This window comes from Haematobia irritans, chromosome 1, assembly GCF_050003625.1.
Source record: "Haematobia irritans isolate KBUSLIRL chromosome 1, ASM5000362v1, whole genome shotgun sequence".
In the NCBI taxonomy this organism is placed as follows: Eukaryota; Metazoa; Arthropoda; class Insecta; order Diptera; family Muscidae; genus Haematobia; species Haematobia irritans.
Genome location: NC_134397.1, coordinates 36,318,519 through 36,343,484, shown reverse-complemented (window position 1 = coordinate 36,343,484; position 24,966 = coordinate 36,318,519). Strand labels below are relative to the sequence as shown.

Genomic DNA, 24,966 nt, shown 5'->3' with positions numbered 1-24,966 from the left:
TAAATTGTTCATAAACTAAAATTAATTTATTTATGTTTGCATGACGGATACAAAGGCCCAGAATTTTAAGGGGCAAAATTGAATCTCTTAAAATCGGCACGATACTTGGGGGTTATTCTAGACTCTAGACTGAAATGGCTAGAGAATATAGCGGATCCCATGAAGAAGACCTATGCGGTAGTATACACAGGTCAGAAGTTGGTTGGAGAACGTTGGAGAATGAAAACGTTCCTTTTTAACTGGCTTTATACAGTGCTAATAAGACCAGTAGCTGTGTACGGATTTTCGGTATTTTAACATCTATACGGATGGCTTTAAAATAGCCGAGAGTACACACAAAAAATCTTTCTGATTAAATCAAGAAATTAATTGATCCAATTAATTTTTTAATTGAAATGTCTTCAATCACAGAAATGATAATATCAATTAAACAATTAATTGATACTATTAATTTTTGTTTCAATTAAAAAATTTGTTGAATCAATAAAAATTTTAATTGAATATTTTTTTAAACTCATTCAAGACTTTAATTGGAAAAATGTTCGTGAAATTTTTTTCTGTGTATCGGCAGTGGAATTGGAGAATTGAAATCCTTTAACTCGCTAATGCCCAATTTTTCTGTTATCTGATAAAATAGTCTAGCAAAAGCAAGAGAAAGAAACAAGCAAAATCAATACGGTAAAATCCAGTGTATTCTGCAAAGTCACTTGCAGAATTTGACTAAGTTTTGTTTTTATTTTACTCATGTTTGTTGTTTTTATTTTACTCATGTTGTGTGCCCGTTTTAGCGTCCCGTTTTATAGTAGACCGCCTAAAGACGGTTTTGGGCATTAGAGGGTAAAGTTGGATAATGAATGCAGCATATTTCAGGCGGAGATACTTGCTATTGCAGAAGCTGGCAGCTATAGCTAGCCGCTGTCGTAGGGAGCGTACGGTTGTCACAGAACAACATAATGTAACTCTGTGCTGGGTATATTATGGCATAACAAGAAATGGAGTCAAATAACGTAATTTCTATTTTCTTTGTTTGACTTAGGGAAGCGACGTTGGGCTTCTTCTGCGGACTGCGAGCAAACGAAAAATAGAAAAATATAAGGTACTCTTAAATTCTAATGTCGATGCAAAGAGAGGAGGCAAGATCGCTAATAGATATCATAACATGACACAATACGCTGGGGGAAAACATATGGTAAGGATCGGTCTAACGTATGATTATATTTTTAGATGGTGTCTGGACCCTGAGGCTACGGAAGATTCATTCCATTTTCTACGCCAGTGTCCAGTATTATCTTTCAGAATAAACAAGATACTGGTCTCTTACTTCTTTCAGACTATGACCGACATGCGAGAATGCAACCTGAGGAGTTTTCTCGCTGTCATCAAGGCTTCTGGGTGGAGGACCTAGGTCGATCTGAAAGACATTTTATCATATGATGGGATTAACCCGGGAGAAGTGGGAGAGACACGAACAGGAAGAGAAAAGGAGATTGAGGAACCACAATGGACCAACTATGGTCTAAGTGGACACAAATCAGCTTAGCACGCATTCGTGTCATCCTCCATAATCTAACCTAACCATGTTCAAGCAAACATAATTAATGTTGCCAGTATTTTCTGGCTCTTGTCCCCAAATTTGAAAGCTTTTGCCCCCCAAAAATCCCAAATTTTAATTAAAATTCCTCACAAAAATCCCCAATATTTTTTTTGCAAGTTTTTAATGAAAAAATATTATTATTATTATTTTTAATAAATAAATAGGATCTGCTGTAGATAATCAGGATAATGGTGATCGTCGTCCAAATGCTCGAGGAATGAAAATGGGATTCAGATCCCCATGTATTTATGAACGAAAATTTACTTCTAAATACTCAAGTAATGGAATTGGTTGGTAGATCAATAGGAAGGTGAACCATATTCATCATTTCTATATTTATGGGATATATTGTCCAAATGAGTTATGAACTCCGATAAGAGGCGGACACTTAGGACCGAGTCCTCGCGAAATAATATCATAATTGTAGGAAATTGTCTTGCTTATAAAATTGTACATTTCTGCTGGGGCCCCCCAAAATAAAATCGTGTGTTCGTTTTTAGTCCACGTGCCCCATTTGCACACTATTATATGCCGGAAAATAAAATAGAGAAAAGGTTATTTTTGTTTTTTTTTTTAATTTTTAATAATTAAAAAAAATAATTTCATATAAAATTGATTTAGTATACTAAAACGATTTCGATCACCACAAAAAACCGCAATTTTACGGAAATTCCCCACCAAATTTCCAAGAACCCAACTTAAAAAATTCATTACCATCTAAAAAAAAATTATCCCCAATTCGGGGGAAAATCCCCAATACAACACTGTTGATAGTGTTGTGTCTAAATATTATCTTCGATGAATCTAAATGATTTTTTTGAAGTTTTTGAAAAGAAAATGCCATTTTGAAATCTATACAATCCTATGCTCCGGAAAATAAAATAGAGAAAAGGTTATTATTATTATTTTTTTTTTTTAATTTTTAATAATTAAAAAATATTTCATATTATAAGATTTAAAATCTTGTTGTATGTGAAACTACTCAATTAATAAATACTAAATACTAAGTTATGGAAATTCCCCACCAAATTTCCAAGAACCCAACTTAAAAAATTCGTTACCATCTACAAAAAAAATATCCCCAATTCGGGGAAAAATCCCCAATACTGGCAACACTGTTGATAGCACATGTAGTGTTATGTCTAAATATTATCTTCGATGAATCTAAATGATTTTTTGAAGTTTTTGAAAAGAAAATGCCAGTTTGAAATCTATACAATCCTACACAGAAAAAAAATGTTCACGAAAATGTTTCCAATTTAAGTCTTAATTGAGTTTTAAAAAATATTTAATTAAAAATTTAATTGATTCAACAAAATTTTTAAATTGAAACAAAAATTGATAGTATCAGTTAATTTTTTTAATTGGAACATTTATTTTCAATTTTTTAACTGAAACTATCATTTCAATTAAAACTTAATTGGATCAATTAATTTCGTGATTGAAGACAAAAAATATATTTTGAGTGTAGTTATACATGTTTCAATATGGGCAAAAGGGCATATTCATTGCCTTTAGAATATCTTTAACAAAAAATTAAAAAAAAAACAGAAACTTACCATCTCCTTTGCACTGGGGTATTATTGGTTTATTAGTTGCGGAATTTTTTATGGCAAGAGATTTCTTGGCTATTTTCGATATAAATTTACGGCAATATTCACAGCTTAGCTGACCATATTTAGAAGCCTGGGGCAGATTCTTAGTATGTATGGGTGAGGAACATACAACGCAAAGGATACTTGAGGGAGATAAGGATGAAGAAGCTGCAAAACACAAAAGAAAAATAACATTCAAATAACATTTTCTTATTTTGAAAAAGAAATACTGGTCTTACATGTATTCACATTAGTTTTCAAAGAACTGGTACCGTTTAAGGAATATGTTGGTGGTCCGTTTACACTTGATGATGTAGCGGAAGTATTTCCTAACATAGAGGCGGTTAAGGATGAATTTGAGCTATTCACAGTTGAGTTATTAGAAGATGATGCTGATGCGGATGATGATGATATTGCCTGTAGTAAAGATTTTGGAAGAGAAGCAGATAAGGCAGCAGCTGCAGCTGCTGTTACCGCTGTGCTATTTGTAGAGGAGTTATTGGTAGAGGTTGCATTGCTATTGCCACTCTTTGATGCTGCAGTTGATAAAGATCCAAATTGCAAACGCGGTTGTCTTAGAATAAAACTTCCAGGCTTTGCAGAGCTCAACAATGGATTTCCACCAAAATTCGTGAAAGCAGTTGAAGTGGCAGCAGCAAATGCTGAAGGTTTTATGGCAGCCTCTGTTGCAGTGGAATCTTTGGATGATTTCGAAACTGAAATGAGATTGATATTAATTTCCTATTGGAATTATTACAAAATTTCCAATAAATACCTGTTAGACCATTCATGTCCTGACCATTGTAATCCCCTAAACCAAAATAATTGGATTGTAATGATGTATTAGACTTTAGCAAACTGGGCGAAGAATTTGATGCATTGCCATGGCCTGTTTTCGTGGATGTTTTCTTGGTGAGTATTGAATCTTCTACTAAACGTTTATTGGGTTTAATCAACCTTGAGGAACGACTACTACGCTTGGGCAAAACAAAGTGTGTATCAAGGACAACTTGATGTTCTTCCTCATTTCGATCCAATGTAGATTTTATCACATTTGAAGATTCATCCTCTGAGGGCTTTTTGGATTCTTTTTCTTCGCCTTGGGATTTTTCAACATTATCACGAGTTGTAGACCCAGTCCAAGAATCTGTATTACGTCTCGCAAAGATCTTGTTTGTTTCGTCTTCTTCCTGCTCCTCCCCCTCCTCTTCGTCATCATCTTCTTCCGGGTTATCTAGACCTCCATCTTCATCTTCTTCTTCCTCTTGATCTTCATTCTCATCATCTTCGTTATTCTCATCCTCTTCCGCTTCTTCTGCTGCTGCTGCTTCGTCACTGGTATTTTTAGTCAAACGAAAACTTATATTATTTTGTTGATCCTCTGCCTCGTCTTCCCGAGGTGCTCCAAACACTCTAGACAAAGGTCCTGCCAAAACCGAGGAACTATTTCGTTCACTTCCATTCGTCGTCGTCACACCACCATTTGTATTTGAACGAAATTTCAATGAATTCAATTTATCAATATTTGAATTATTTTTTAAAATTTCCGTTAAGCGTGAAGGTCGTACAATACATTCGCTACTCCTTGTGTACATGAGCGGCCGATTGAGGCATTCCTTTTTGATAATCGATATTAAAGGTTTACGATTATCCGGATTATAGAATTTCTTAACCGCACTCTTGTCATCACTGGTTTCGAGCACATTTTTAAAGGTAACCGTTTTCTTTTGTTTCTTATCACCATTTGATGTGGAGGATGTGTTGTTAGTTGATGCTGACGATCCATTTGATGAAGTGGTGGCCATATCAATTGATATGACTGCTGATACTGATGGAGGAGTAGTTGCCGAGGCAGAACTCGTAGTGGCGCTGCTGCTGCTGCTTGTACTTGATTTTAGACTCTCTTCGCATTCTTCCTTCTGTCGATCATCACTGTTCAATTCAATGGAACTTTCAGTTGCAGGCTTAGAATCCTGTTGTGAATTCGTTTGGGTTGTTTTCTGAAAAATGAAGAAAGAATTACGAATTAGTAATGGTTTACACAAATATTTATAAGTAAATGTAAATTTATTGTTTAGTTGAAAGGGAGAAGATTAATGTGATACGATTGGATTTTGTAACGATAAAGGATTGTTGTTCCAATGTCGTTTTTCTATTTTCCACCATAACGTATAAGTAATGCGCAAACAACCCATAATACTCATACGCCAAGATAGGTTAACTATTAATATCACTTATACGTAGGAAAGAAAATGGGTTAGCATGAGAGGAAAAATGGGTTAGCGTGAGAAGAAAGAAAAAAATTGTAAAACAAATTTCAAAAGATCAGATTCTCCCAAATTGGAGAAATTTTTTAGTAAATGGGGACGAAAATTTTGAGTTGTGGGTTCTGGGATTTGGTGGGAAATTTTCATAAATTTGGGGAAATCTGTTCTGTGTAATAAATCAGGTTTACATAAGTTCATTCCACGATATACAATAGGTTGCAATGGAGTACTTGGATTAGAAATGGACACGGGATTTTTTTGAAGGCCTTAGCGCTAATTTATAATTTCTTTCAACTAGGCTAAACCATTTTTCTATCATTGTGAAAATATTTCCTGACAACTCGGATATAAATGATGTCCCCTTATCTGTGTTCATCACTTTTATTACTTGGGTATTTTGGAGTAAATTTGCATTCATGTGTTTTTCGATTTTTAAATTATTACTGATTTTGAGTAAAATACTGGCAATACTACATGAGATGATTTCTACATTATCTTATAAATGGGCATATCCCAAATGTGTGTGTCCACTTCTACGAGGCTTAACTGCATATGAAATTACTAAGAAATTAAAAATTAATAGAATGTTAATTGTTGTTTTGATTTCAGCTTAAAATTAAAAAAACTACAAGAGTAACTTAACCAACAGAGGAAACCTATATTTGTCAAATTTATTTGGGGGAAAGGCTTATAGACGGCAAAATGGTTGGATGATTGGACAGCCGTTTTGGAATTACCACATTCCTCATCAGCATCCTCTACTTGCAGCTCCTCTACTTGCAGTGTAATTTACATTGGGTTTAGTGAATTACCCAAATTTATTCTGATAATTGGTTGATAATTCACTAAACCCAATGTAAATTACACTCGAACTTCCCGCAAAAAGGTTTTCGATAGTCGGCTTTGCCTAAACTACAATTTGACACAAATTTTCTATAGAAATAAAATTTTGACAACATTTTCTAGAGAAATAAAATTTTGTCAAAATTTTCTATAGAAATAAAATTTTGACAAAATTTTCTATAGAAATAAAATTTTGAGCAAATTTTCTGGAGAAATAAAATTTTGACAAAATTTTCTATAGAAATAAAATTTTGACAAAATTTTCTATAGAAAGAAAATTTTGACAAAATTTTCTAAAGAAATGAAATGTTTACAAAATTTTCTATAAAAATAAAACTTTGACAAAATTTTCTAGAGAAATAAAATTTTGATAAAATTTCTTATACAAATAAAAATTTGACAAAATTTTCTAGGGAAATAAAATTTTGTCAACATTTTCTATAGAAATAAAATTTTGATAAAATTTTCTAAAAAAATAAAATTTTGGATCAAAAATGACAAAATAGTTTTTTTTATTAAATTTGATAGATTTTTTGAGATACGAGTGGCAACAGTAATCTCAATACCAATTTCATCGTATATTTAATATTAATTATACGTCACAATACCCTACAAATCAATATTACTTATACGCAAGTAGGGACAAAATAGATACATATTTTTTTTAATTTTTACTTTTACAATAATTTAAAGACAAATTGTGGGGAATTGCTTTTCTGTTTTAGTCAATTGAAAATTATGTATATGATATATATTAGGAACATTTAATTTTTTTTTTTTTAAATAATTTGTGGTAATTAAAGTCCAAAACGTAGGAAATTGCCTTTCTGTTTGAAAGTCAATTAAAAATTGTTTATATTATATACATATTAGGAAAATTTAAACTTTTTTTACTTAACTAAAATTATATTTAGTTACCCGTGTAAAAATTGGAGGATCCAATCCTATCTAATAATATCAAATTGGATCAAATTGGATCAAATTGGATCTGTTCAGATATTGGTTCAGACATAATTAGATATGCACAGATATGCTATATATGGTGCTAGATCTGGTTAGATATAACTGCAGATCTCATCATATATAGTATAATATCTAATTATATCTGGCATATCTAATAATATATACTTGGATAGGACCATATATAGCACTATATCTAATAAGATATGGTAGATATAACATCATATCTGACTATATATGGGGTTAAATACGGTCCAAAATATAATAAAAAAAAATCATGAACAAGTTAAAAAGATTTTTGAAATGCACGTCTAAACCTCAATGTCATTATGTCAAATGTCAACGCCGTCAGGGGCATCACTTCTAAACAAATTTAACCCCAGACTAGCAGAGAAAATTTAGAAATTTAATATAATTGTTTTAAATGTGTTCCTTTGATAAAGTTGTGGAGATTATGTAGGTAAGTAGATTGTATTTGTTATTTCCTTAGTAGTCATTTTCATATTGTTTTACTATTTTCTAGATTTGGAAAAAAAGGAAACCTCAGTGGTGTACTGGTTAACATGCCCGCCTTGCATTCAAAAGGTCACGGGTTCAATTCCAGTTCCGACCAACACAAAAAATTATTTCGGCGGTGGATTATCTCCTCGCAGTAATGTTGGTGACATTTCTGCTTCAAAGATTCTCTAAGTTGTTTCAGCGCAACGTGAAATGCCGATAGGACTCGATTATAACAAGGAGGTCCCATGTTATTGAGCTAATTATTGAATCGAGCAGCAGTCAGTGATAAGTGAGATGTTGATTACTGTGATGTCATGATGGTCTGAATAGTATGTATGAGCCTAAAATAACAGCCTATCGCTATACCTAACCTAATCCCGAATACACTTTAAATGTGAGTATTAAAAGCAACATAAAATTATATGGCAATTTTTATTGCAACTTAAAGAAACATGATCCAAAACAATACTAATACTTGCTTACATAGTTCAATATATTCCCATATTTGTTTATTCCTATATTTGTTTAATAATTGTTTTTTTACTTAATTTCATTGCAGATTGCCTTAACGCTGTAATACTTTAGTCGCGTGTCTAAGTCCAAAGCAGAAGAAACAAACGAAAAAACCCTTGGACAACACTCTAACTCAACTGTCAATACTCTTAAATAGCTTTGATGGATCAATTTAAATTAAACATATTTATTATGCACATACTTTTTGTCTGTATTATTAAATAAAACAATTGATCTAATTTTATATACAAATTATGGGCTTTTATGTGTTGAAAGATCTCGAAAGATACAATTGTATCAAATAATATACAATTATATCAAATTAGATCTGATTAGATGTGTCTCATTTTTGAGATCTGATCAGATCCAATTTCATAGTATTTAGATCTGACCAGATATAACCATTTTTCGGATCTGCTCAGATCTGACCATATCTTGGCTCAGATCTAACCATATCAAATCAGATCCCCCAATTTTTACACGGGTAATACCTTTTTTTTATTTGTATAGAAATAACAAAATAATTCTAGATAATTATTTTAGTTTATATTACACTTGAAATTGCAACAACTTATCTTAGCTCACTTGAAAATTCTTCATTTTCCTTTCTTTCAATGTGCAAGTTTCCCGCCCAGCCACTTCCTTGGACCACATATATAATCCCATAAATAGAATGATACTTTACTTTTCCTATGTAGCTTTATATCAAGTCAATTACATATTTATGAAGATTATTATCATAATACCTGTTTAATTTATACTCTATGCCCTGTTGCTTGCGATTTCTTATAGCGTCTGTTTACGCTTGGATTGTTTACACAGACGGATGGATGGTGTAAATTTAATTACAGGCTGACCTTGATCAACGCCATCAAAGGAAATATAACCATTTTCATAAATACCATCCATCTATTCATAAAAGAGACCAACAAAGGCGTAAAAGCCAAGAACACAAACAAAACCATGTTTACAATCATTATCAACAATAATAGCTACATTCCCTTCCCACCGTCCCTCCCCCCACGTACATCCACAACGCCCTTGCCCTTGTCATGATATCAAAATCACCAACGTCGTTGTCGTCGTCATGGTTATGGTCCTCAGACTCTTACACGAAAGGGTTTAGATATAAATAATTTCAATTAATTCATGAATTCCAAGTTGGCATGAGAACCTTATGAACAAAAACCAAAAACTTGAAGTGAATATACCTAAAAGGGGGGAAGAAACTAAACGAGAATACCAGGCGAATTGCCAAGATATATATGGGGAAATTTATAATCTCAACAAGTTGATCTTAAAAGTCAATGTATATTAATTATGAAAGCTCTTTGTAATATTATGGAAATTCGCTACTTTTGTTTTTCAAAACAATTAAAACACAATTTCAAGAGTACTTGTGAAAAAAGTTTAATGAGAAGTTATAAATTAGGAATACTTTGAACCAAACATTTTTTAAAGATGTTTTTATAAGAGGGTCCATAATAACATAATGTTAAGGATTTTCAAACAAAACCCGAGGGTTGAAATTTTCTTCATAAAAAAACCAAATAACTTAGCCTTTTTACCTTTATTTGCTATCCACAAAAAAACCTATAACTTTTGCCAACACTAAATAGACCACATGGTCATGCTCGAGCAACAATTTATGACCATCTTTGGCATTTCCCATGGAAAAGTATGAATTTTGACGGTATGATGGTAGTATCGTAAAAATAAATATTCAGGCCTTGCATGTTCAAGTACTCTTCTCCTCCTTCTCATGGATCATAAATCTATGCGAAACGTTTAGTTTTTTTCCAGTAGCTTTACTAAATGGAATGGATACAAACACAACACCTGGTTAGGATTTATTGTGTTCCTCTTTTGCTTTGGCCATAATACTCTTAAATAGAGATTTTTCCGGTCATCATCGTCTGCTGTAACAAATCAATAGGCCTTAAGATATACAGCGAGCGAGAAAGAGGGGGGAGGAAAAGGGGGGGAAATACCAGGACGGACCAAATATCTTCGTAGAAAAAAGTTTTAAGTTCAAGGAACATATGCCAAGCAAAAAAAGGTCTTCAGAAATGTGCAAAAGAGATTGAGTGAATGCTTGAAAAGATTAAATTCATTTACAGTGGAACAAGGACACTTTTCTTTTTGGAAAGAAATTAAAAAGTAATATTGAATACCAAAAGGAGCAAAAAAAATCAGATTTCTGGAATTCTTGAAACTGCATTAAACAAATTTTTAATCTACACAGTAAAAAAATTCACGAAAATTTTTCCAATTAAAGTCTTAATTGAGTTTTAAAATATATTAAATTAAAAATTTAATTGATTCACCATTTTTTTTTTACAAAAGTTCAATAACAAAAATTAATAGCATCAATTAGTTTTTTTTAATTGACTTTCAATTAATTTTTTAATTGAAGCAATTAATTTTTTAATAGACTTTCAATTAATTTTAATTGATACTATCATTTTAATTGATACTATCATTTCTGTGATTGGAGGCATTTCAATTCAAAAATTTATTGAATCAATTAATTTCGCGATTGAATAAGAAAAAAATTTTTGTGTGTAGCTATATAGTGAAACAACTCTTCTATATTCGTAAAAAATAACTATGGCGTATAAGTAATATTATTGAATTAAAATTACTAATACGTTGATTGGCCTAGGAAAGGTATATCACATGTAATTGTATAATTATTTTATTATATTAATACAAATTATTTAATGGGACATCTGTCCGTATAATTTATTGAATTACGGGGACACCGGATCGAATGAATGATAACATTTAAAAAAAAACATTGACTTATAAAAAGAAATTCGTTTTATGACTCGATGACTGATGAAGTAGGTTTGAATCTAAAATCAAATTCTTGTTCCTCGACGACAGAATTACTACTAGAATCCATTTTAAGCTGTCAATGAATCAGGTCCATTATATTAGATAAATGGGAACACAATGATTCAATCACGAAATTAATTGATCCAATTAATTTTTTAATTGAAATGTCTTCAATCACACAAATGCTAGTATCAATCAATATGAATGGACATATGTGCGTATGATGAATTTTAACGTTTAGACACCGTATCGAATGAGTAATATTTTTTCAAATTTTTTCAATAATTAAAATTTATCTGCACACTGATTCAATCACGGAATTAATTGATCCAATTAATTTTTTAATTCAAATGTCACAGAAATGATAGTATCAATTAAGAAATTAATTGAAAGTCAATTAAAAAATTAATTGATACTATTAATTTTTGTGATTGATTTTTGTTTCAATTAAAAAATTTGTGGAATCAATTAAATTTTTAATTGTATATTTTTTAAAACTAAATTAAAATTGTAATTGGAAAAATTTTCGTGAATTTTTTTTCTGTGTGTATTTATTAAATTTCTATAGATAATTTATAATACGACAACAAACTTATTAATAAATTATTTTTTTATTTTATTATATTAATACGAATTATTTTTAATGGGACATCTGTTCATATGATTAATTTTAATACAAGGACACTGGGTCGAATGAATGATACAATTTATCATACGGAAAATCCTATATTCCATGTATATTCCTTGGACAATCTATTTATTTATTTTAAATGTATATTCTGCATAGAAAAAAAACTCTGATTCAACCAAGAAATTAATTGGTCCAATTTAATTTTGTAATTGACACTTATTCAATCATAAAAATGATAAATTGCTACCTAATATAATTTTTCTGATTAAAGAATTAATTAGAATTAAAAAAGGCTTGATTATCATACGTTAAACCATATATTCCTTGGACAAACTATTATTTTCTAAAGATACACATTATATATTCTTTTAGTTGAAATGACTTCTAAATTTATATTATGCAGAGAATTAAATCACGAAATTAATAGATTCTATTAATTTTTTAATTGACACTTCTCGAATCACAAAAATCATAGTAGCAATCATAGAATTAATTAGAAAAAGAATTAATTTATTTATTCGGCACTCTCAATTATTTTGTTTTGTTTTTAATGGTACAATTAAAATTTTTTATGGATTTTGTTCGAAAAACTCAATTAATTGTTTTAATTGAGACAATCAATTATTTATTATATTATAAAATCATTTTCTTATAATTTTACTTATAAATTTTCCGATTATAATTTTAGTTGGATTTTTCTTTAGATTTGAGTTAAATTTTAATGAAACTAATTATTTTCGAACGAATTTTTGTTGAGTTTTTTAATTGGATATTTTTTAAATTGAAATAATAATTGGGATAATTAATATTTTAATTGAAAGTGTACAAATTGTTCATTTTCCTATTTGACTTTATTTTTTTAATTTGATAAAAAAAAGTTAATTGTATCAATTAATTTTTTAATTGACTATATTTTCAACATCAATCAACTTTTTTATTGAAAATATTTGGGTGCACAGAAAATAATTTCACGAAAATTTTTCCAATTAAAATCTTAATTCAGTCTTAAAAATATTCAATTAAAAATTTTAATGATTCGACAAATTTTTTAATTGAAGCAAAATCACAAAAATTAATAGTATCAATTGATGTTTTAGTTGGGTCATTTAATTTTTTAATTGACTTTCAATTATTTTTTTTAATTGATACTATCATTTCTGTGATTGAAGACATTTCAATTAAAAATTATTTGGATCAATTAATTTCGTGATTGAAGACAAAAAATATTTTTTTGTGTGTGCTATTTTTTCTATTTGATATGAACTGTTGCCAACGTTTACATAAAATCTTTAAACTAAAACCAAAACCACTAGTTTTTTATTCCATACACTTGGAGGCTATAATTTCCTTAAAAAATTTACACAGATTATTGAGCATCGATTGATTTCATGTTGTCCCCTTTGGTCATAATGGTAAGGTGTTGCCATAATGCCAATTTCAATTATCATCGTTTATTGTACCACTGTTTCGAACAAAAGTGAACAAAAATAATCGCAAAGACCCCCAATTGTGTAAAAAGAACTAGATATGCTATAAACTATGCACTACTGCCTTCCAAGCTCAACAACAACAAAAAACGGGTACTCACTAGAAAACACGACTTGATAATACTTCCCGAAGGGGAATTGCATTTTTGTTGTTGTCGTTGCTGTTGTTGTTTGCTAAAGAAAAGCATGTCAGTCAAAGAAACTATGGCAACCCAACATCAGTGAGTCCCAAGCAAATAGCAAATAAACCGGCCCGCAACTAACCACCAATGCAGTAAACTACAATCATTGACAAGAAATAGCAACTTAAAGTGGCCAACAAGAGTCATGCAGAAACAACAATTGGCAAATCAACCATTCCAATGCTAAAAGGAAGAAAGGAGATGACTTAAAAAGCTCACACACACGCAGTACAATAAAAAAAGGGAGAAATGCAAAATACAGTCAGTCCCATTGCCGTCAACACCGCCACCAACACCGTTCTCGTCGGTCGTCATCATTGTTATCAACGTCGACATTGCCTGTTGTAGTCTACATCCTCAACGTTTGGTTTGGATTAGTTTGGCTCCATGATGATGATGGTGATGATGATGACGATGGCGGTAGTACTCGAAGCTTAAAGTCAATTGTAAGTTGCAGTTGGGATAAGGAACTAATAACTAGCATTTTTTTCCTTTTCACTCCATGCATCCAAGACGACAACGACAAAGTTATCGTCACAGCGCATTTAAGGTTTTTTATTCACTCCTCTTTCTCGACTAACGACGTCATTTTTGGTTAGGGTAACGTCTACTTGAATGGTTTAAGTTTCCTTAATGTTGCCAGGGTGATCGATAGAAAATTTATAAAAAAAAACTGTACTGAGATATAGATAGATACGGTAGCAAATTTTTCAAAATCTTATTACTATAGCAAATTATATAAAAAATTTTATTTCTATAGAACATTTTGTCAAAATTTTATTTCTCTAGAAAATTTTGTCAAAATGTTATTTCTCTAGAAAATTTTGTCAAAATTTTATTTCTATAGAAAATTTTGTCAAAATTTTATTTCTATAGAAAATTTTGTCAAAATTTTATCAAAATTTTATTTCTATAGAAAATGTTGTCAAAATTTTATTTCTATAGAAAACTTTGTCAAAATTTTATTTCTATAGAAAATTTTGTCAAAATTTTATTTCTATAGAAAATTTTGTCAAAATTTTATTTCTATTGAAAATGTTGTCAAAATTGTATTTCTATAGAAAATTTTGTCAAAATTTTATTTCTATAGAAAATGTTGTCAAAATTTTATTTCTATAGAAAATGTTGTCAATATTTTATTTCTATAGCAAATTATGTAAACAATTTTATTTCTATAGAAAATTTTGTCAAAATTTTATTCCTATAGCAAAATTTTGTCAAAATTTTATTTCTATAGAAAATTTTGTCAACATTTTATTTCTATAGAAAATTTTGTCAAAATTTTATTTCTATAGAAAATTTTGTCAAAATTTTATTTCTATAGAAAATTTTGTCAAAATTTTATTTCTATAGAAAATTTTGTCACAATTTTATTTCTATAGAAAATTTTGTCAAAATTTTATTTCTATAGAAAATTTTGTCAAAATTTTATTTCTATAGAAAATTTTGTCAAAATTTTATTTCTATAGGAAATTTTGTCAAAATTTTATTTCTATAGAAAATTTTTTCAAAATTTTATTTCTAATGAAAATTTTGTCAAAATGTTATTTCTATAGAAAATTTTGTAAAAATTTTATTTATATAGAAAAATTTGTCAAAATTTTATTTCTATAGAAAATTTTGTTAAAATTTTATTTCTATAGAAAATTTTGCCAAAATTTTATTTTTATAGAAAATTTTGTCAAAATTTTATTTCTATAGGAAATTTTGTCAAAATTTTATTTCTATAGAAAATTTTGTGAAAATTTTATTTCTATAGAAAATTTTGTCAAAATTTTATTTGTATTGAAAAATTTTGTCAAAATTTTATTTCTATAGAAAATTAATGAAAATTTTGTAAAAATTTTATTTCTATAGAAAATTAATGAAAATTTTGTAAAAATTTTATTTCTGTAGAAAATTTTGTCAAAATTTTATTTCTATAGAAAATTTTATCAAAGTTTTATTTTTATAGAAAATTTTGTCAAAATTTTATTTCTCTAAAAATTTTTGGCACAATTTTATTTCTCTAAAAGTTTTTGTCAAAATTTTATTTCTCTAGAAATTTGTGTCAAAATTTTATTTCTCTAGAAATTAGTGTCAAAATTTTATTTCTCTAAAAAATTTTGTCAAAATTTTATTTCTATAGAAAATATATCGAGAATTCTACCAATCTACCAAACAAGAAAAATCTACCATTTTTGGTACAATTCTACCAACTGTGGCAACCGTGATGGCAACCCTATGCATACTGATACAGTAGGTATGCAACATCAAAAACAATGGAAAAGGAAGATTGGAAAATGGGCGACGTCATACCAAAAGTTGCATTTACGGTGTTCGATACATACACGTTCGTTCATTTTTAATTTGCAAATTTTTTGTTAAAAACTCACAAATGATGTTAAATTTTGTGTAAATAATAATGAGAAACTTTTGACCGATTGTTCTACGTCATTCCCTGATATAAATTTCTTCTTATTCTTAGTTTAATTTGTGGAACAAAAAATCATAAACGACACGTTTGCATCGAACGCCGTCAATGGTTTGATACCCTCTGCTGCCATTTTCCCATCTTCATCTTCCATTGTTTTTGTGCAACATAAGCTTCAACAAACAACCTGGACATTATAAGAAGACTTTTGTAATAATCAACAATTATCTGCCGCATACAGTCCATATACACACACATATGCTTAAAGGAGATTTTTTTTAGTAAAGTGAGCGCGTAAGGAATGTTGTGTGGCGCACAGCCAATGCAAAAAGAATGCAAACCACAAACTAAAGGAACGAAAAGCAAACGAAAGGCAAAGGAACGAAGATATACAGACAGACAAACACACTGGCAGACAGAATGAGACCCACAGCAAACACCACCAACAACAACTACTACTGTCTATATTATACAACGCCACAAAAAAAGTCAAGTACGTGTAATAACAACGACAACGAAAACAAAAAGTATTGCTACTTTTAAACGCTCTTATCCATCCATATACAAACACATTGAGCTTCTCATATGTATATGTATGTAAGTGAGTCTGTTGCAACAAACAACAGCCAGCGTCTCAATTCACAAAAAGGAGCCGGAAAAATATATAAAATAAATTTGCTTAATAAAAACAATAAAGAATCACACAAAGGTGGAAGGAAAGCCAAAGAAAACAAGCCAAAAATCAACAATGCCGTGAACAACCAACCAACAATTCAATCATTCGACGACAGAAGACTTTTATGAGAGAGTTTCAAAAAAGGAAACACAAACGACAGAAAGAGAACTTTTTGTGAGAGAAGAGAGTGTAGCCAAAGGGTAAGGGATGAGAATAATTAAATAAGGTAATCCCATAAAATGCCTCAACCATGACAGGTATCTAAATTTTCTTATTTTCTTGTAGGAATTATTAAAAAAAAAAAAAACTATAAAATATACAAAGGAATTTATTAAAATGTGAGTAATTGTGTTTGTGTGTCATTGTTTTAGTATAATTTAAATCAAATTTTAAAACAAATTGACAAATCTATAAATAAATTTTTTTCTTTAGTCCTCTTGCTTATATATCGCAATGAGTTCGAGTCCTTATTGAAGTGGAGTCTCACAATGTGACACGCCGGCCAGTCTCCTAATAATTATATAATCCAGCATTTTAAATTTTTCTTTAAATTTAAATTTAAGTTTAATTGTTTTTTTTTTGCAAATTGCAGGATCTAAGACCTTTAGATCTAAGCAAAAATACCTAGATATTAGGAAATAAATATATTTAAATATATTTTAATTCAACCGCGAAATTAATTGGTCATATTAATTTTTTAATTAAAAAATTTTCACCAAAATTATACTAATCACATCAGAATTAATTTGAAATAAAAATATAACTGATTAAAAAATGAATTGATTTCTTCCGGGACTTGCAATTAATTTTTTAATTGATTCAATTGAAAAAAATAGATTTTGGTCGAAATTTTTAAATTGAGGCAATCATATATATATATATTGTATTATTGTTTGTTTATTTGTAACTATTTTTTCTTAAGTTGAAATAATTTTCTTGTAATTTTATACGAGTTTATAATTAGATTTGAAATGGAATTTATTATTTTGGTGGAAACATTTTTGTTATTTAAATAAAATGTTAATTGGGATAATTAATATTTTAATTATAAATACAGAAATGTGCAACCCTTTTTTAAATTGTTATTTTTAATTATTATTGTTGTTATTTTTAATTTGATTAACAAATTAATTGTATCAATTAATTTATTAATTGGTTACATTTTCAACTTCAATTACCTTTTTAATTGGAAATATTTTGGTGATATTTGTTTTTGTGTATCTAACGCCAGATCCAGCTATATAGGAATAGATATAATTATCTCTAAGACATTAGATCTATAGGCCAATATTGAGATATGATCAGATCCAATTCCAAAGTATTTGGATACACACAATAAAATTTTTTTCTGATTCAATCACGAAATTAATTGATCCAATTAATTTTTTAATTGAAGTGTCTTCAATCACAGAAATGATAGTATCAATTAAAAAATTAATTGGCATTCAATTAAAAAATTAATTGATTCAATTAAAAATTTAATTCATACTATTAATTTGTGTGATTGATTTTTATTTCAATTAAAAAATTTGTTGATTCAATTAAATTTTTAATTGAATATTTTTTAAAACTCAATTAAGATTTTAATTGGAAAAATTTTCGTGAATTTTTTTTCTGTGTATGATTAGATCTTACCATTTTCGGGGTTTTTAATATCTAAATTTTATTAAAATTGAATCCACACTAACAATCTTCATTAATGCTAAACATATTAGCATATTTTTTTTTCTTTAAAATTAATTTTGACTTATTTTATTATTTTTATGGTTTTGTTATGTTTTTCAAACTTGATAATCTAATTCATAATATAATAACTCAATTACTTTTGTTTATGTTTTATTTATTTTTTCGTTGATGTTCTTTCTACTTTAAATACCATTTTATTTATTTTTTTACGATTTCTTCTTATTAGTATAGTTTTTAGCATTTTGTATGATAATTTTAATAATTAATCATTATTTTATTTTTAATATATGTTTAATATACACTTTTCAATTATTTTTTAACTAGTTTATTTAAATAATTGAAGTTTCATAATTGTTATTTTTAAGTTGGTTTTTGTAAGATTTTTTCCAACTTTTTGATTATTTTCAAATTATTTTTATTTATCATTATCATTACTTTTATCATAGATATACATTAATCTTTTTAACTTCTTTCTTGTTTTATAAACTGTATGCTTAAAAGTATTTTTTATTATTTTAATTTTTTATTCATGTTCAAATTTAAATATAATTATTTTCTTTTGAATTTCTCCTTACTAATTTCTTTAAATATTAAAAATATTTCTCAATTATTTTTTCTTGAGTAAAAAAACTATCAAATAGCTGATGCAGAATATCCCAATCATCCCCATCCTGTGGTGAGTGAAGACCAATTATATTGCGTCGTATGCCCAAACATAAAGAAACATATTTTTTTATGTTTACAAAAATTTCGACGCAATTGCCATTTATTTAAGGCATAAATGATTCATAAAGACGAATACATTATACATTTGCAAAAGAAAGGGATGAAAAACTACCCTCTTGTGTAAAAGAATTATTCTTATTCAGGATTACTAAATGCAAAAGAAACTTCTCATAATCCAATGAAAATGTTAAGACAAAAAAAAAACACCATAAATTGTACAGCAATAAAATTTTCTATGGAATCAACAACGTCAACATTGTTATTAGAACTGTCTATATCCTAGATCTACTATGAAAACAAATGACTTAAGTGGAAACTTATTTTTTATTTGTGTTTACAAGAATTTGAAAAGCCAACAAGCGCTTGAAGTGTTTGCAAATACACTTGAGAAAAAGCTAAGGGAATTTCCCTTAAACATAGATAACAAGTTACGATTGAGTAGTGTCTCAGCCTTCTACTAATCCTGTATATTTTCTACATTTGGTGGTGTCTGTTGTAATAAATTATTTTGGTGATTATTATTATTATTTTTTTTTTTTTCATTATTTTTATCATATTTTTGTTTTGTTGTCATATATAAAGTCTCTTTAATTGAATATTTGTGGAATACATGGATGGAATATCCAAGAGCATAGCATGATTTAAACATATTCCATGTGAGTCATCAGCATCAGGGATTACATACACTGAAAACACATCATCCTAATATGAATGATTATGAAACCTAAACTTAAAAAAAATCATCAAATTTATTTAATTTTTTTAACTTTTTATTGATTGATTTATTAAACTTATAGTAAATATAAGAATAACAGAAAATAATCTAATTATTCTAATTATTGTTACACATATTTTGTTATTTTTAGCAATTGTTTTTATATACACTTTTTTATTTTATTTTTCGAATTGTTTTAGTATTTTATTTTATTTTATTTTATTTTATTTTTAGAAACACGGGACCACTTCTTTGCAATAATATAGGGTCTATTGGGATACAGATCTCATTTTTCGAACTGTTTTTTTTTTTTTTTTTTTTTTTTGGATGTATTAATAAAGCTATTCTCGAGTCTATACACTGAAAAAACTATTGACCTAATATGATTAGATTATTCAACTTCAAGTTTGGGATACTTAACTCAATATATTAAAACAAAAAAAAAGTAATTTTAATTAAAGGAAAAATCATAATCTTCAGTATAAAAATTTGTTTCGTTAAATGCAGGACACGAATCTTTGAAATCTGAATCCCTCCGTTATGTCGTATGGTTTTGTAGTAAGACAAATTTTCACTAAAGCAAAGGAATAATCTTCAAATTAATTGAGATACCGAATCTATGGATTAAAGATAAAAGGCTTCAAATACAAACTAAGACTTTTTAAGGATTTTGCCTCTTTGGTTAAGTTTTTTTTAATTGAACCTTTTTTCTGATTTTTTTCTGTGTATTAGGTCAATATTGTGTTTTTAATTACACATAGTTTGAAATTTTATCTTTTATTATATCATGGGATTTTCTTTTATCCCAATCCCACATGGCATCCCTAATTTGGTTGCAACACATTTCAATAAATACGGTGGTGCTATTGGGGCAAATTATAGATTTTTATCAGATTTTATTGAAACATGAAAAAATCCTATGGCGGATATACCAGATAACACCACACAATAAATTAATCTAATTTGGCCACTATGACAGTATGATGGCAAGGGGCTTCAATGACCTACAGAGATGAATATTTGCAAAAAACGAACTCAACATTAATATTATTATTTTATATTATATTATTTTATAGCAATTATCCATAAAGTATTTTAGTATCCCTTTTAATAGTGAGCATATCCATTTTAAATTGCAATTTTCCAATAACCTATCATATGGAATGGTTACCATTCCAATCATAATTCATTTTTAATTCCTTCAATAATTTATCGATTATATTGATGACCATACATTTTGAAATTTTTATTGGATTATTATTATGACTGACACTTGTTTGACAAGTTAGAATTTGCTATGCCCATCAGAAGAACCCTTACTGTGAAAATATGACCCATGTCATCGATGAAGAAACTACAAAAAAAAACTTGTATCCAAAAAAAAAAAGTTCAATAAAATTCCTATCCCTATATTGTTACTTGATGCTGGTGTTGCATTTTTTGGTGCCTCTATCGTCAACTACCAATTCATGATGACTTTGACTTCAACAAGATTGTTATCGTTATGCCTCGTTGGAAAAATAAACCTCAACTTTTGCTTTAACCCTCCAATAATGTTGTAGTTGTTCTTTATTGCCTATGAGATGACCGCCCAAAATAAAGTAGAAAAAAAAACTCAGAGACCAACAACAGATCCATCAAAATGATATGTTTATCTCTTCGAATGTCAGTAAAGGGCCAGTATAAACAAAAGCAAAGGATGCCTATTAAATGTACAGTGGTTCAAAGAAAAATATATGAAATGGGAAAAATATGGTCTTTATTCCTATCGTCATTCAATTAGCTAGTACACTGGAAAGCATATTGACCTAATATGAAACTTAAATTTAAGGACACCCAATACACACAGTGTTAAGGACAAATTTCTTTAGAATAAATTAATTTTGTTAATTGTTTAATTGTTGGAGTTTTTTCATGCGCTTTAATTAAAAGAAATTTTATAATCTTTTCTTTAATTGTTCTTTAATCATTAAATTTAGGATACGAATCTTTGAAATTTACATTCCTTCTTTAACCGCCTTTTTATACCCACCACCATAGGATGGGGGGTATATTAACTTTGTCATTCCGTTTGTAACACATCGAAATATTGCTCTAAGACCCCATAAAGTATATATATTCTGGGTCGTGGTGAAATTCTGAGTCGATCTGAGCATGTCCGTCCGTCCGTCCGTCCGTCTGTTGAAATCACGCTAACTTCCGAACGAAACAAGCTATCGACTTGAAACTTGGCACAAGTAGTTGTTATTGATGTAGGTCGGATGGTATTGCAAATGGGCCATATCGGTCCACTTTTACGTATAGCCCCCATATAAACGGACCCCAAAATTTTGCTTACGAGGCCTCTAAGAGACGCAAATTTCATCCGATCCGGCTGAATTTTGGTACATGGTGTTAGTATATGGTCTCTAACAACCACGCAAAAATTGGTCCACATCGGTCCATAATTATATATAGCCCCCATATAAACCGATCCTCCGATTTGGCTTGCGAGGCCTCTAAGAGAAGCAAATTTCATCCGATCCGGCTGAAATTTGGTACCTGATGTTAGTATATGGTCTCTAACAACCATGCAAAAATTGATCCACATCGGTTCATAATTATATAGCCCCCATATAAACCGATCACCAGATTTGACCTCCGGAACCCCTTGGAAGACCAAAATTCATCTGATTTAGTTGAAATTTGGTACGTGGTGTTAATATATGGCCTCAAACTCCCATGCAAAAATTGGTCGATATCGGTCCATAATTATATATAGGCCCCATATAAACCGATCCCCAGATTTGGCCCCCAGAGCCCCTTGGAAGGGCAAAATTCTTCCCATTCGGTTGGAATTTGGTACGTGATGTTGGTATATGGTATCCAACAACCATGCAGGAATTGGTTCATATCAGTCCATAATTATATATAGCTCCCATATAAACCGATTACCAGATTTGACCTCCGGTGCCTTTTGGAGAAGCAAAATTCATCCGATCTGCTTGAAATTTTGTACGTGGTGGTAGTATATGATATTTAACAACCATGCCATAAGTGGTCCATATCAGTCCATAATCGATTTGGTTTTGGAACCTCTTGGAGGAGCAAATTTAATCCGAGTGAGTTGAAATTTGGTACATTGTGCTAGTATATAGTCGTTAACAACCATGCCTAACTAGGTCCATATCGGTCTATAGTTATATATGGCCCTCAGATAAATCGATCCCCAATCACACAAAAATTGGTCCATATCAAGTTCATAATTGTATATAGCCCCCATATAAGCGACCCCCATATTTCAATTCTGGCTCTCTACGTACAAAAAGTCCATATCGATTCGTAATTATTTGTAGACTTAACTATACATAACTTTTTTGTCTAATATATACCATGTATGGACTAAATCACAATTTAGAAAACGATGTTAAGAAGTTTTAAGATACCACAACCCAAGTAATTCGATTGTGGATGATAGTCTTTCGTAGAAGTTTCTACGCAATCCATGGTGGTGGGTACATAAGATTCGGCCTGGCCGAACTTGCGGCCTTATATACTTGTTCTTTTTCAGTTCTCTTCACGCTTTATTTTAGAAATTTCAATTTATATGCATTCTAATTACTTTGGACCACTGTTCTCCCCAATGTCTTTTTTTTTCAATCAATTGAGAAAAACATAAAATACAATACCCAAGATACACAGTGCACGAGAGTGAGAGAAAGAGAGTGAAGGGGACCCACACACATATACATAATATAAGTACATCCGAAAAGCATCTTATTAAGACTTACCAACTCATTGTGAGAACTGGAATTTCCATCAACATTAACTGCCGCCACCTCCCCCTTTCCATCATTCTCATGACGATGATGATGGTTCTCTCGATCATTTGCAGTATGTTGCTGCACTGGACTTTGAGAGGAAGATTTAGAAACATGATGATCAACCTCATTGTTGTCATTATTATTTGCTCCAACATTTTGGTGTTGGTGATTGGGATTGCGAACATGTTCGTTTTTGTCATCATCAATGTCTTCGTTATTTCTGGTTTTGGGGACTGCACTTAGGTCATCATTATTATCCAGATGATGTGCATTTTGTTGCAGTCGGTTATTGTTGAAACGAGAAGACGATGATGATGTTGTTGTTGATGCCACTGATGTAGTTGTAGCTGGAGCAGATGTTGGTGTTTGTGTTGTTGGTATTGTTGTTGGTATTGTTGATGATGATGACATTTCACATTTTTGTGAATGTTGCTGTGGTTGTTGTTGCAGTCTCTGTACAGGTTCTGCAGATTCCTTAGAGTTGAAGGCTATTGTTGTAGAGCAGGCGGCGGTTGTAGGGGTTATTGATTTTTGTTGTTGTTGGAATTTTAATTTGGACGATGATGGCAACATAACCTCGGGTTTATTGATATTTAAATTTTTAAATTTTTTACAATTACGCGGGGGAAATTTCACTGTAGCTGTAGATGTAGAGTTTGGGGAGGACAACGACGGCAATGACGATGATGAAGACGTCGATGGAGATAATGATGATGCTGTTGCTATTGCTGTTGGGGTATTGGATTTTTTGGCGGTTTCCTTAGCTTCCTTGGTTTCTTGTTCTTTATTTGCTGTCTCCTTACTTGAATCCTCTTGCAGTTTTTGGATATTTGATTTTTTCGTTTGTTTAGCAGGATTTGAAGTAGTGGTGGTGGTTGTGGAAGAGGTGGTATTATTTGAGGCTGAAGCTATCACTTTGGCGCTTAATGAAGGTACAGGAATTTTGGAATTTTGCAAGGATTTACTTTGATGAGCATTTGCATTTTGCTGCTGTTGTTGTTGTTGTTGGGAGGAACTTGAAGAACTCCTTCTATTACCATTTTGTCTATGACCTCCACCAATTGATGATCCTTCACTTTGGCCGTTTGTATTGGCCAGCTTATGGTTACCATTACCTCGTTGGTCATCATCATCATCATCTTCTTCTCTTTTCCCATTCTTATACTTATCATAAGCTCTTACAGTACTTTCATCTTGATCCTCCTCATTATTCTCTTCCTCACTTTTCGTTTGCGATTTTTCTTCATCTTCTGAATTACTGTCATGGGCTGTTGCTGCTGCAGTCTCAGTGGGCGAAGAGGAGGAGGAAGACGATGCATTTGATGAAGCTGAAACTGCACCAGTTGCTATGGATGATATTGATGTTGGAGCTACTGTTAAAGGTGAACCTCCACCTCCACCTGGTCCTGGCCCAGTTGTTATATGGCCAGTTGATCCTGCACTATTGTGTTCATTGGGATCTAATTGAAGAACACTTATACGTTTACGATTAATAGACTTTGAGGGTTTTCCGGGAAACTTGGAACGACCCAT

The 24,966-nt window shown here is 30.1% G+C and overlaps 1 protein-coding gene across 1 annotated transcript in view; it reads right to left on the bottom strand.

Annotated features, from left to right (window-relative positions):
• trx (histone lysine N-methyltransferase trithorax) overlaps positions 1-24,966 on the bottom strand; it is a gene marked incomplete at its 3' end in the record, with an annotated part of 32,859 nt that extends 7,893 nt beyond the window's left edge. The window contains 4 exon segments of the mRNA XM_075289801.1: positions 3,154-3,357; positions 3,429-3,905; positions 3,965-5,189; positions 23,401-24,966. Coding sequence (XP_075145916.1) covers positions 3,154-3,357; positions 3,429-3,905; positions 3,965-5,189; positions 23,401-24,966 — 3,472 coding nt within the window.